We start from the raw sequence: 13,333 nt of genomic DNA on the forward strand, positions 1-13,333 counted from the left end.
GTGTGACAACCCTCTTCTACAATTATTTCTACTTTCAGCTGCTCATAACTTTCTCTGTGCCATTAAACCTGTGGCTTTCCTTACCATCAGGTGAAAATTGAGGAAACTTACTTCTACACATATACAATCACATAATTAACTAGTTTTGAGACTAAGTAAAATGTCATCATAATATATTGCACTAAAGGTGAAACCATTCCTGTGACTTTTTTTTGGCTCAGGCACTATTTTTTTTCTCAAGGCATTTTTCAAATTGCTATTGCAAATATGCTCTAACTAGTCTGGGGTTTCTTCTCTTTAGATTTTTTTGACAATTTAATAAATAGTGGAACACTTAAAGACTCTTTCCTCCTGCCTTGGGAGTGTCTTAGGGCTTGATTTCACTAGATTAGATGGTGTTAAACATAACCTTGGAGTTATCTGATAGGTGAAGTACTACACTGAATCAGTGCAGAAGGGGATAACTGCTGAATCTTGCAGCTGACTGTGTTCAAGCTTATGGCCAACCCCTGAGGGCTTACCCAAAACCAAAAGAAGATTTGCGATGGGAAGAATCTCACTGATGTTGATAGCAGGGTGCTGCTAGCATCATGTTTGTTAACCTTGCTCTTCAGGTGGGAATACCCGAGGAGAGCCCCAGAGTGCGTCCTGAACAGCCTGAGCACTTCTTTTTGGAAAGTGTGTGTCAGGGGGAGAAGGCTCTGTCAATTGATGCATTCCCCAGAAGGGGAGGCAAGGAATGTTAGCTGTTTTGCCCTGTAGAGGGGATGAGCAGAAAGTGACACAGCCTGGGGGAGGATATGCCTAGTTAAAATCTCCCTCAAAATCAAATCGCAAATGGAAAATGATGCAAGTGAAGTATGAGTAGAGGCCCTTGAGACAGCCACTTCTTGCAATCAGTAGAGCTTGGCTTAATGCCATTCCCAAGTAAAATATGGGGTAGGTTTTACATTAAAAGCAAACAACCCAGCACAGCTTTGTTAGATATTGCTTAAGTCTGGCATTAAAACTGCAAGGGCATTTAAGTGTTCTTTCTGATGTCCAAAATGTATTCAGACTAATTCCTTAAGTGATTGCATTGTTTAGTGCTGAGTAACATTAGCCAGCTTGTAAAAGGTAAATTGCAACCTTAGCCCTTCCCTTAACTTGATTAATTTTGATCACTGGAGCTTGTTTTAGCTATTATCTTTCCCAAGTGATTTTCTTTTATGTGCTGCCATTCACAAACTGTTAACATGCAAGCAGAGATGGTATGGAAATGCAATACCTGACAATAGCATGTGCAAGCTCCTTTATGCACTATTAAAATGATACGGTCTTCACTTGGAACGCTTAATTGAAAAACAATTATACTGCAAAATGCTTTAGATTACGATTAATCAAGCCCTGTCAAAGCCAGTAAAAATGCATGTTAGTGACAGGAAGCAAAACCACTGTATTCTGCCCTCCAGTAATTTTTGCTGTGCTCTTACCTAATGGCAATATCCCATACAGCGCTATTAGCTGCCTGACATCTGCAAGAGAGGGCACCGGCTCTATATCTACCTGACGAAGTGTAGTCCCCAGATAGCTGTACTCGCCTGTAGGGAGGAAGCATGGGCTTAATAAATGTGACACTGCATTGTTATAAAATGCATAACTCAAGTAATGAAAAACTACTACGGAATACCAATACAGCATGCTCTCAGCAAATCCTCCCCTGTCAAGGGACAGGGACTCGAACAGGGCAATATCGTTGTGGAATGTGGCCCCAAGAAATCTGAAAGGTGAACTGAAAAAAGGAAAATGACATTAAACACACTCGACTTTCCCTGCTAACCAGATTGTGGAAGGCATTCAGTCAGTCTCAAATAACCTTTTAAAGAAACTTTGTGGAAAAGAATCATTAGTAGCACCATAAATCACACTGCTGGCAAAGGATTTCTAGATTTGGGATTTTGCAGGGCTGGAATCCCAGTGAACCACACTCTATCAAAAGGATTTCAAAAAGGGGGAAAAGATATTTTAACAAGCTTTTCCCCGGGCTGCGTCACATCTCAGCTTCTCACTATGTGAGACATTTAAGTGTTTCACCTAATTTGGTGGGGATCTCGCTTTGCTGTTCACCTTTTCTGTTCAAAAAAAAAAAATACCAAGGAAATGGAAAATCACTGATATGAACTTAAGTGATCTAATCTTGCCTCAGCTCTTGTCACAGAGCCATAATCACATTGCTGGACCTGTCAAAATCCATACAGAAGATGTTAGAAGCCAAAGAGCCAAAAGGACGGGCCACAAGCAACAAAACTTGTTGTGACAACATGGTGGTTATTTTTAGCATAGATTACATGTCACTATGGTGAATATTGGTGAAAAATAATAGTATACTGCATTTTATAGGAGACGAAAAGGGAAAGCACTAGAGCTCTCTGCAACAAGAGGTAAATCAGCAGTGGCAAGTGCAAAAGTGGAGCTGTGATTTGGGGCAAAAGGTAGAGGAGCCTTGGTGCAACTGCACCCTCCCCTTTGAAGAATAAAATTCATTTCAGGTTTTATCTTTTATTTAAGGAGAAATCAAAAGAACTGGATAGGAATTAATCTTCACAGATTTAATTAGAAGGCATCAAAGGGTTTAATTGCAACTGAACATAAATCACAGTGGATATTCTCTGACTAATTTAGATAAGGTCACCAAGAAAATTAGTTCAGTGATGTCAGTTTGTCATAGAGAGGGACATTTTGGTGCTTTTTACTTGCTGTGTAGCACAATTCCACTCTTTGTCCTTTTCTCAGGAACTGGGAAGGAGTGACCTTCCTTATGCTTCAGTCCTGTAAGAGCAGAACAGTTGAGGACCTATTTATCTAGAGGCTTTGACTGTCCCTTTGTAATTTTAAAGGGAGGCTTTTGATATTTAAAAAAGCTAGGTCCAAAACCCAGGCCAGCTTTAAATACCTTCTGTATCTTCTGGCAGCTTAAGCATGCCTGATTTTGGTGTGGGGAGCAGCTAGGTTGGCAGCCTGTGCTGCTTCTTGCTGCCTGGTGTGCTAATGCCTGTGCTGTGACATGCAGGGGACCTGTCATGGGGGTAGGCAGCGATGTGGACATCACTTTTACGCCCAAGATCATCTGCTGCTGGGAGGTGAGTGTTGCCAGTGAAACTTGGAGCAGCCCTTGTGTTGCTCTATGTGTTGCTGCAGAGGAGCCAAGGCTTCAAACCTCAGGGTCAAGGGAAGATGGCCCAAGGACATCTCAGCCTGCTTCCAGGTTTGATGTTACCAGCTGTAAATCATTATCCACTGGCTAGGACGTGCTTTCAAAACATCTGCAGCAGGGCATGTCTGGCCAGAAGTGACCTTGAGAAGGACGGATAGTACTGGTTGGGTGAATGAAGGAATAATGAAAAGCTTCCATTACTGTGCTTCATGCTTTTTAATGAGCATAAAATAGAATACCTATTAATTCAGCCTTCAACAGAATGGGTGAAGACCCTAAAGGCAGCAATTGTTGCTTCTAAGAGTTTATATAAATATGGAACTTAGAAGTGATATGCAAGACTGCAGCTTTTCTGGCTCACATACATGCTGTACTAACAGCCAGTGGCTTTGTAGCTTCTGGATGTCTGCAAATTCAAACAATAATGATCTTTGACACAATTGAGGTTGCTGTGATCTTACTACATACCACCAAATGCTTTTGGAGATTGTGGCAGACTCCCTGTGAAGCCTGCAAGTGGGTTTTATAGCTCTGTGGAGAACATGGGCTGATGTTACCTGCAGCTGCAGGCAGACGCAAGTGGGGCGAGAGGGTTTTAAAATGCAGAATGAGGCAGAGAGGCATTTCATTCAAATCAAGGCCCAGACATGCCTCAAAGCACTGCTCAAGGTTGAGGGGTGTTCAGGGAGGTGGAGGTAAGGGGTGAATTTTCTCTGCTGATTGAGCAGATAGTAAGGACATGATTTTTGCTGCTCTCCGGGAAATACTCAAGATGAATTATGACCCCCAGCCTATTACACTTGTGGTGTCTTGGTGCCTGACCAGTGCTCCTTAAAGGATGTCTTATTACACTGCCGAGTTGCTTGTGACATCCAGAAACGTTCAAGGCCTCCAGGTGCTAGTGCTTGGGGCCAAGTACCAGCCCTGCAAACAGGCCCTGGCTTCAGAAGCAGAAGTGAAAGGTACAAAGCACCCCTAAGAAACAGACTTGATTTGCATACGTGCCTTTAGATATTCATGTTGGAAAGTCCTAAAAGTGTAATTACTCTTGAACTCATTCTTGACTGGAAATAGGGGTTAGTGAACCTTGAATGGCTTGAGATTTGGTTAGATTAAACACCATGTTAGCTGTAAAAGGTGTACTTTACCAATGTAATCGGAGAGATACACTGTCTTGGGTTTTATTAGTACTCCTTCTTCTACTAGTTCCCTGTACAGAGAATCGATGGTCCTATGGACAAGAAACATCACTCAGAAATCCCAGGGAATTGTAAATGAAAGCTCAGTCCTTCAGTAAGTGAGCTAGCCTCAGAGTTATTTATCTTCTTCAGCTTTATAAATGAATTTTGTAGCTCAGAGGTTGAGGTGATTAGCTTCATTGATATGAAATCAATAAGTACAGTTTCCTGTGTTATGGCAAGAATTCTTTTACTACCTCACGCACTGCATGGCTCTGTCTCACACCAATTCCATTACCCATTTCCAGGTGATGCAAGATCAGTTATGACTTGTGTAATAGACTCATTCATTAATATCAATTACTGGGAAATTATTTTTAAATTATACAATAATAGCAATCCTAACACTACTATACCTATTCACTTAGCTCTCCAATTAGTAGTAATTCATTAATTCTTCTGGGAATTTATTCTGTTTGCAATAGCCTCGCTTCATCAAGAACATACTGTGAATGATTTGACTGGAGCAACCAGTGGTCCATCAGCTGCTGTGGTTGTGTGATAGCCAGAGGAAGACTGGGAGAAAAACACAGTGGAAACCGTGGCATAGCTTGTTCAGGGGAAAGGTTTTTTCCTGTTTCTATTAGTGGTTGGCAATAGCTCCTCAGCTACTGAGGATTACACTTACATTTGTATCTGTTTTTCTGTTGGTGTGGATGTTCTCCTCAGTCTCTTTTGGAGATCCAAATATTGATTTCAGTGACATTCTTTGGCACTAGGTTACACAGACTGATACTGTTTCAAGGATGCCATAAAATGAATAAGCTTGTGTGTAGCTCTTGTTATAATGTTAATGTAAACGGCACTGGTCTGAGCCTTTCTAGATGTTTTACCATTTGTGCACTTTTCACATCTTCTCCCTTCAATATCTGAGCATTTTTTTCTGCCACCTACCTTAATTGGGACACTTTGGTATCGCTACAATAAAAATATTTAACAGAAGCTCTCAGCTGGCTAATAAAACCATATATATAGTCTGAGGTCTGCAGTCTTTTTCCACTTGAGCTGGGAAGTTTTGTGTTTATGCAGTGTTAGTGGTACAATTAATACAGGAATAGTAATAAGCAAATATGAAACTTAACACACCTTCAACATTGACTTTGCCACTCTGACTCTTGCTCTCATTCTGAGATCTTTATGTTGAGTGTGCATCATAAAAACAAGCAGAAGGTAGAATGGGACTAACCTGGCAGTTCTGTTGGGAGCATGACTACTTTTCCTGTCATTATTTTTACTGTGTAAACTTAATGATGCGTGCCCTGAGTCTCCTCCAAGTATGTGTGATGCGATCAGTCTCCGACTAAAGCCCCCGTGCCTCTCCACTGTGCCAAAACTGAGATGAACCTGAACTTCTCTTGGCTATTTCTGGAATACTTCCTTCTTTCCTGCACAGCAGGGAAGAGCAGAATATGGACCCCAAATGCCACAGAAACTGATTAAAAGCCAACAACTAAAGAGCATGCATTCTTAAATGGCTGTATGTTGTGTTAAGCTGACACACAAGAAGCAGGTATGTGCAAGAATAATTTTAAAAACACAGACTATACACATACTTGTTAGGCTTTGGCACTTTTCTTGTATGATAGGTCATGCTCTGTTACAATCCATGACACGTATATTTTAAATATTTGCTTGGAGAGATTTTTCATTGTAAAGCAGGTAAAGAGATTGATTGTATAGTGCTAGCACCCGAATGATCTAGTCCAGGTCTTGCTGTGCATTGTACAAATGGATTTAGGGGTGAATCCCATCTGCTGCTTCCTGCAGTGGCTGTTTGTCTTCATGCTGTTCTCCAGCCCTGCTCCCTTGGGAGCTCAGGATGCTCCTGGCCTGCACTGCTACAGAGTCAGCAGGTCCCAGAAAATGGTATCTCTGTAGGTGTATTATGTGCACAGGTGAAAAATGGCTGGGTTATCAACGAATGCATCACAAGATCACTGAAAATGTACTGTCAAAAGAACAAAGCCTCTCAAATCCTCCAAGTAAAATAAGGTTGTTTAAAAGAGTAAGGGTATGCAAGAGGTTGTCAGGTCTGCCGGAACTTATTGGTAAGTAACTGATTTATATGATACGCGCTTTACCTCAGACATGATGGGTGACTTATAGAGTACAGGGGCTTGTCTGCAGCCTCCCTTACCAGTTTTCAGCTGAGATGGAAAAATCTGCTGGTAAACAAAACTGTCAGGTGCCTCTGTACCTGCCACCACTGGGATCAGAAAGAGGCAAATAGGGCCCATATTCTGCCTGAATGTTACATATGCTTAGCTTTACAAACTGGAATTAACCTCACTGAAGTTAATGGAGACTGGCTCTAGTGGTGTACTTTTGCAGAACAGGGTCTGTGCTGTGCACCATTAAAGCAGTGTTTTGTCACCCTGTTATTTGTGACCCTATGTGGTGGTGTTCCTAGGGAATGCAAAAGTTTTAGTGTCTGTACTTCAAGGTTGTGATAGATATTTATCATCTAGGCTTCTCCATGGAAGTTTATAGATGTTATTAAACAGATTTTATTTATTGTGCGGCTCCTGATGCTGGTTATTGCAGGAGGACCATCTCAGCATTGCTGCAGCTAGAATCTGAAGGGGTAGGCAGTGCAAAGAAGACGCAATCTATCATTGAATCTCAAGTAAAGAGGTCTTATCTTTACCTGTCAGGAGTCAGATCTTCTTCCAGCTCAGATATTTTCTTCCCTGCTGTCTTTTTTTTCTGAAGACCACAAAAACAGGCAGGAGTTAGTGGCCTTAGTACAGTTATATATCTGAACCTACTGAAGCAACGTGAGGACCAGAACAACATTACAACATTTGTTGTTGGAATGTGGCCCTCATCACTGAGGAACCCAAAGGAAAAATCATATCCTTGAATGCCTTTAGTTGAGGAAGTCATGCCCCTATTTATAAAAGCACAGGAGATGTTCTAATTTGTAAGCCTGTCACCAAGGCATGGGAGAGGTGAAGCAACTCTGGCTTTGACAGGGCTGAGGATCTGTGTCCAACCTGTGAACCCCATATACACCCTGCAGTAGGTGCTCTTGAACTGGATTCTGCACACTCACCCCCAAGAGAACTCCTCTCTTGCTTTTTCTGGAGCCCAACTTTGTAGCTGAGCAAGTATGGCCCTTACCTGAGTGAGAGGTATGGGATAAGGGGTGTGGGGTCCCAATTGCTGCTCCAGAGTCTGTTCAAGCTTTATGTTGTGTTTAAATATGTATGCAGAAGCATACATAGGTCATGCAGGCTGCTTACAGCTGGACCCAGACCTGAAATCAACCCTCCTGACTCTCTAGTCAGCTTCCTAACCATTAGATATTCTGTCTTCACTTTCTTAATGCCTTGGGGAAAGAGCTTGAAAAGGCCAGAAAAACATGACCTGCTCTTCTCTTGATACTTTCACCATACTTCTACTATGGGGAGATTTTGTCTTGGGTTTCCTTATATGTTGGGGAAAAACAAAACCACCACGGAAAACAAAGTTAAGATGTGAATCAGTCACATCAGGCCCCTCAATTAATTACAGCTCACAAGACGTAACTATGGTTAGGGATAATTAGCAGAGGAGAAAGCATCATTAATCCATGCACCATATGTTAGTGCCCAACACCGGTGTCCACACTTCAGTTCTGCAAAGCACTTTGGTATGACTTCAGGAGAGCTCCTTACACAGTAATACTTCGGCACTGTGGGACTTCTTCAACGGCTTAAATTTAGGCATGTGCTTAAATGCTTAGTTGATCAAGACAGCTTATTCTTTCCAAAAGTTTATGTTCAACTTTCCTGGGAATAGTCATTTCTTTTTTTTCTTAATGAATACTTCTGCAGAGCTCTAGAGGTTATTCTGTAGAAAGAACACTTCTAGCCACTCATACAAAAAATGCCGTTTTTTCCTAGAATAGGTCAGCAACATTAAAAAATGTACCACTTATAAATTTTCAAGGACAGTTGCAGACTAAATAACCTATGGTTCAATCACCTGTAACTATCGACAATGCAATAATCTAGATGAAAATGCAAACTAAATGCAGAGCTATATGGATAAGCTAACTGGGGAAAAAACATATTTTAAAGTTTTGGATTAGAATAATGCAAACAACTCCATTTCTGCAGAATGACACTTTGGGTTTCTTTACGTAAATAATCTTGGTAGCAAATATTCCTCAAAATGTGCAAATGTTTTCTTCTAAAGAAAAAGATGAAGAACAAAACATATACCATGCTGTTTTAACAACTGAGGAAATGCTGAGACTGTCAGTGGTCTATCTGCAGTGTTCCTCCAGCTTTGTCTCTTTAACCTTTCTTCCAACAAGACAGGAATTGTATATCATGGGGTCTGACTGGGAAGAAAAGCTAATTTCTACCTATGTAAAGACACTAAACATATGCTGAATTTATTGGCCAACTGGTATTGTCCTCAAGGCAGCTTTACCAATAAAGTAACTCAAGCAAAATAAAAATGTACTATGCAGGGGAAAAATGTGTTTTCCTAATTACATCAGCATTTACAGGAAATTTGGCAAACACTGAGATGCGATAAGGGGAAATATGAATTGTAGACAATGGCTTTCCTCCAAAATGTCTTACCGGGAACTGCTTTTATTTGGAAAATGATAATGTTTAATGAATGTGAACATGCTCATCGTTTATAATGGAAATCTCCTTGTTTCTATCTCTGAGATGTCAGTCTAATTCCTGGTTAGCCATCCATTTACAGTTATTTTCTGCTTTGATACATCACTGTGTAGTGAACTGCATTAGTTATTAGTTGGCAGCTGACAGAAGACTGTCTTCTGTGCTCAGTGTAGTATCTTGTCTTACTGGGTGGGCTCATCAAAATGTCTTGAGTAGCTCAGAGGTTGCTATGTGAAAATACGTGAGGAAAAATAATGAAAAGAAAATACTCCCTTCGTTTAAGGGAAGTGAGTGTCCAAGTCTACCAAGTGTTTGAGTGTCTTCCTTGGATCACATGTGATGCTTGGAGGGTAGGCTAAGCAAATGCAGCCATACTGGGGGAAGCAGGAGGCAAAGATATTGTTCCCTCAGAGCTGGTGGTGGGAAGTGTTCATCCCACATCCACTCTGCACTGTGTGAGCATCTGCTCTTGGTTAGGTTTTTTCTTGCCATGCCAAGGCTATTAATATTTGAGCAGCTCCTGGTACTTGTACTGAAAAGTCCTTAGACCAAGACGTTCCCATTCACTGTCAGGACCTGGCTAAAAGATGGCTCTGGCTTGTGATCCCTGTTGGATTTAACCACAATATCCACAGAGTTTGCAGCCCCCACAGCTACCTGAGGGCTCTGGTTGTTATTCTCTTTCTCACTAGAGAAAATCCAACAGGGGTCATGAACCACTGTCGACAAAACCAGCCTTTTTTCAACTCTGACCCAGCCTGTGTTCTGGCCTTATTCACTGTGGCTTTGCTCTTATCAAGTCTTTAGATGAATGTTAAAACTCCTTCCATATGTGTTGCTGTAGTTCATCTCTTCTGGGTTGCTTTGCTTATGCCTGGCTGCATCAAAAATGGATATCCAAACCTGAGTGGAGATGCTAGCAATGCCTGTTTCAGCAACTTACTTAGGTTCCCATGCCCTACTCTTTGTCCAGAGTTCTGGCCATGCTTTTAGTGTATGTGTGGGTGTATTTACTTACAATGGGTTGCTTTACCTACAGTTGGATCAGAGACAAATCTTTAGGGGACCAGAGCAGGAAAAGCAACACAATAGGCTAGATAAAAAGCATTCTGATAAGCACTCAATGTAATTTCCAGGTCAGAAACTGCAGAAAGCTGATCTGTAAAGCTGATCTGTAATTTCCTGTATTGGGTGCAAAGCCAATGTAAAGACAGCAGGTCTGCAATGGTATATTTGGCCACAGGTTATCAGGAGAAATGCTTTCAGCTGCTAAACCTTCTGGGTATTGTGGTTAGGTACATGGCATCCATCTATAGAATAAACATTTGTAGAGCTGCTTGGTTGTGTTGAGTCACTCAAATCAGAAGCTTGAGCTGTCAGCAGAAAGGGGTGGACTGCAAAGAACAAGATTTCAACTCGAAAAGTTCATGCTGGTGCAAGAATGCCACCAACTTAAACTCCATTGCTTCTGAAAATACTAGCCATGGTGCTTTCTAACACACTCCTCTAGGCTGGCTGGGGACTTAAGCCTTCCTAGATATCAGTGCCATGTTTCCCTTCAAATTTTTCCTCAACCTGCCTTTACACAGGTGCTTACAACCCCAGCCTGCTGATCCACAGTTTGGCAGACAAGCTGGCACTGTGTATCATGAAGAAAAAGGTAACTGGCAGCTGAGCTGAACCACTTTCCTTTGTTTCTGTTACATATTTATTCCCTCTCCTTAGATTGTCTTCAGATCAGGAGTCATCTGGACAGCTTTCTACTCAGCCCCCAGCACAGAGTATCTCTGGCTGAATGAGGAGGACAGTTGTGCTCCTTACCCAATCAATACTGGACCATAATGACAATTAATAGTTGGCAGGGTGAGATGCTTCCAGCATGGGTAGAGTCTGTACCTCAGATGATAGTGGTGTGGTTTGTTGCAGATCAGGTGCAATCTAATTAGTTCAGATATTTCCAGACCATCCTAATGGTCTGGAGACCCATTCATAATGAGCAGAGCAATTTGCCTTTCCACCCAAGCTTATTCTTCCACAGAGGCTGGGGCTTTTTATCTTCAGGAGCAGTAAGAGTAACTCTTGACAGGGTTAAGTGTCCACTTTTAAGTGGTATTTGAAGGTTTGGGAGTCAGTGATAAAATTCAGCTAGGAAGTATAATGCATAGAAATAAGGAGTGGCCTAGGGGTATGCCTGGAGCTGTTAAATTTTGTTTGTCTATGAGCTGAGCCATCTGAAATGCTGGCTGTGAGGGTGCAATTAGCTTCCTGATACTTTTCCTTTGGAGTCCAATTTCAAAATGCTCTTGTTGAATTTTCCCCAAAAAGGGACTTCCGAACAGGTTCTGAAGCTCAAATTTTCTAATAGATTTTCTAATATGGACCTGACAGATTTTTTTGAAGTTGTAAGCTACTTATCCAAAGGTGCTTTTGAAAAGGCAGAGGACATCTGCCCTGGATGCTCCTGGGTAGTGACTGTTCCCTGACAACAAAAAACCCTAGTTCTACTCTGCACAGGAAGATACCACAGTAGAAGAAATCTCACTCCAGATGTGTCCATGGATGTGATGAAAATCCAAAACCATTGTTATTTCACATTGTGTAGCTCAGAAGAAGGGTATATGGGACCCAGGATGTTCTAACGTAAGCCTTGGAAAAAAGGATTTTTGCTAAATAACAAGTTAATAAGCTTTTTCCGTTTTTTTTCCCAGTTTGTATTATCCTTGTTATTTAGGCCAGACTGCTGGTTTATGGACTGAGACATTTATGTAAATACTAATTAGAAAAAGCCGTTGCCAGTGCTGATGGGAATTTTCAAATAGTTTTGCACAGGGAAGACGTTTTGAACTGGATACCTCCTTACATTCCCCATCCCTAAAATAGAACTGATATTTTTCAGAGAAAACCTTTTGGGAACTGGTATTATTTAATTAGTACTACTTTTCCCTCTCCCTCATTCTCTCAGGCTACTGGCACAACATGGGAAAACAACAGTTAAATAAACTCTTACCACCCAAAATTATTCCAACGCTATATTGAAGAAAAACTGACGTAAATCTTTAAAACTGCGATGTGATGTTTTGAAGCAGAATTTCAACCAGTTGATCTGAAGTGGCCAAACATGTCTACCCAGAACAACTTACAGAAGATTGTTGCAATACTTTGTCTGCATATCTTAAGCCTCACTATTTTTGAAACAGATTTAGAAATCCAATCAGTATCAGTTTTCAGAGTTGCTCCAGTCTTTCATTATTAAATTGCCCTTACGCCTTTGTCAGGTGAAAGAGCATTTTTAAAGATAATTTGAGTAGAAGTACTGCAAAATCAAATATTTGCACGCTAAAAGGATTATAGAAATAGAATACAACACAAGATTAGGGTTGGCTATTTGCCCTGAGCCTTTTAAGTCGAACTGCTGATTGAACCATAGGGTCTGTAAGCTTTGAGTTATTTTGTACTGACATGATCTATAGTTTAAATGCTTGGGTGAGGAATTCAGGGAACCGTGGGCTGTGGAATTTTGCATATGGTAATGCTGTGAAACTAGATGTGAACGTGACATGTGGGCAGCACATTAAAATAAAGTATGTCTTTAACCTATTTGATATGCTTAAATAAACTTGGCTTAATCACAAATTCCCAAACCCTTCAATAGTAAGTAGTGACATAATTAAGGTACACCTGGCTGGATATCATCTACATGTTATACATAAATGAAAGGTTTTACCAAGGCACTTCATTTTTTTGATGTACAGTTTTGAAACAAATCACCAAGACCTCACTTCGAAGGAAAACAGCAGCTGGGAAACTTACTGGCATCCAGGTCCATGCCCTCCTTGGAAGACTATCAATCTGAGCCAGTCACCTTAAGAAAGAGTGGGACTGCTGAAACATCCTTATTGTTTCTCTGGACCAAAGGATTTCAAAAAGGTGTGTATCCTTCTTGAAAGTCTGATCTATCTTGTAATGGTTTATCTTTGGAATAGTTCAGCTTGTCCCAAGCAATATTTATAAAGGTTAATCAACAATAGTTAAGAGACAAGGCCCTGAAACTGGGGGTTTGCACTGAATACCACTGTATCTGTGTAGAGAATTGAGATTTACCCTGAATTTTCACAACTTGCTGCTCTTACCTTTTCGCTTTTTCTTCCTTTTTTCTGCTTGCCACTCTTCTCTCCATCCACAGCCAGTTTGAGATTCTCTAGTTTCTGTTGCATCAATTCATCAACCTGTCCAGACATACAATGTTGAATCTTTAAGTCTTCTGTTTTGCCACCACA

General features: G+C 41.0%; 1 protein-coding gene and 1 long non-coding RNA gene across 6 annotated transcripts in view; one reads left to right on the forward strand and one right to left on the reverse strand.

Annotated features, from left to right (window-relative positions):
* DRC11 (dynein regulatory complex subunit 11) overlaps window positions 1–13,333 on the reverse strand; it is a 109,124-nt gene that overhangs the window by 25,318 nt on the left and 70,473 nt on the right. For 4 of the 5 annotated variants that reach the window (XR_014586182.1, XR_014586183.1, XM_083842214.1 and 1 more), the window contains exons 11-14: window positions 13,187–13,282; window positions 7,079–7,137; window positions 4,342–4,424; window positions 1,473–1,580 (exon numbers count right to left, since the gene is read on the reverse strand). Coding sequence is in view for 3 of the 5 variants with exons in the window: in XM_083842214.1 (XP_083698340.1) it covers window positions 1,473–1,580; window positions 4,342–4,424; window positions 7,079–7,137; window positions 13,187–13,282 (346 nt within the window). In the remaining 2 variants the exon portion in view is untranslated. The remainder of the gene's footprint in view (window positions 1–1,472; window positions 1,581–4,341; window positions 4,425–7,078; window positions 7,138–13,186; window positions 13,283–13,333) is intronic. The other variant, XM_083842213.1, reaches the window with a different exon arrangement.
* Window positions 1–13,333, forward strand: part of LOC310901808 — a 40,525-nt gene that overhangs the window by 8,910 nt on the left and 18,282 nt on the right. Inside the window, exon 2 of the long non-coding RNA XR_014586184.1 lies at window positions 12,809–12,983. This is a non-coding gene — a long non-coding RNA (uncharacterized lncRNA). The remainder of the gene's footprint in view (window positions 1–12,808; window positions 12,984–13,333) is intronic.

Source organism: Anser anser, assembly GCF_964211835.1.
Source record: "Anser anser genome assembly, chromosome: 6".
NCBI classification, from domain to species: domain Eukaryota; kingdom Metazoa; phylum Chordata; class Aves; order Anseriformes; family Anatidae; genus Anser; species Anser anser.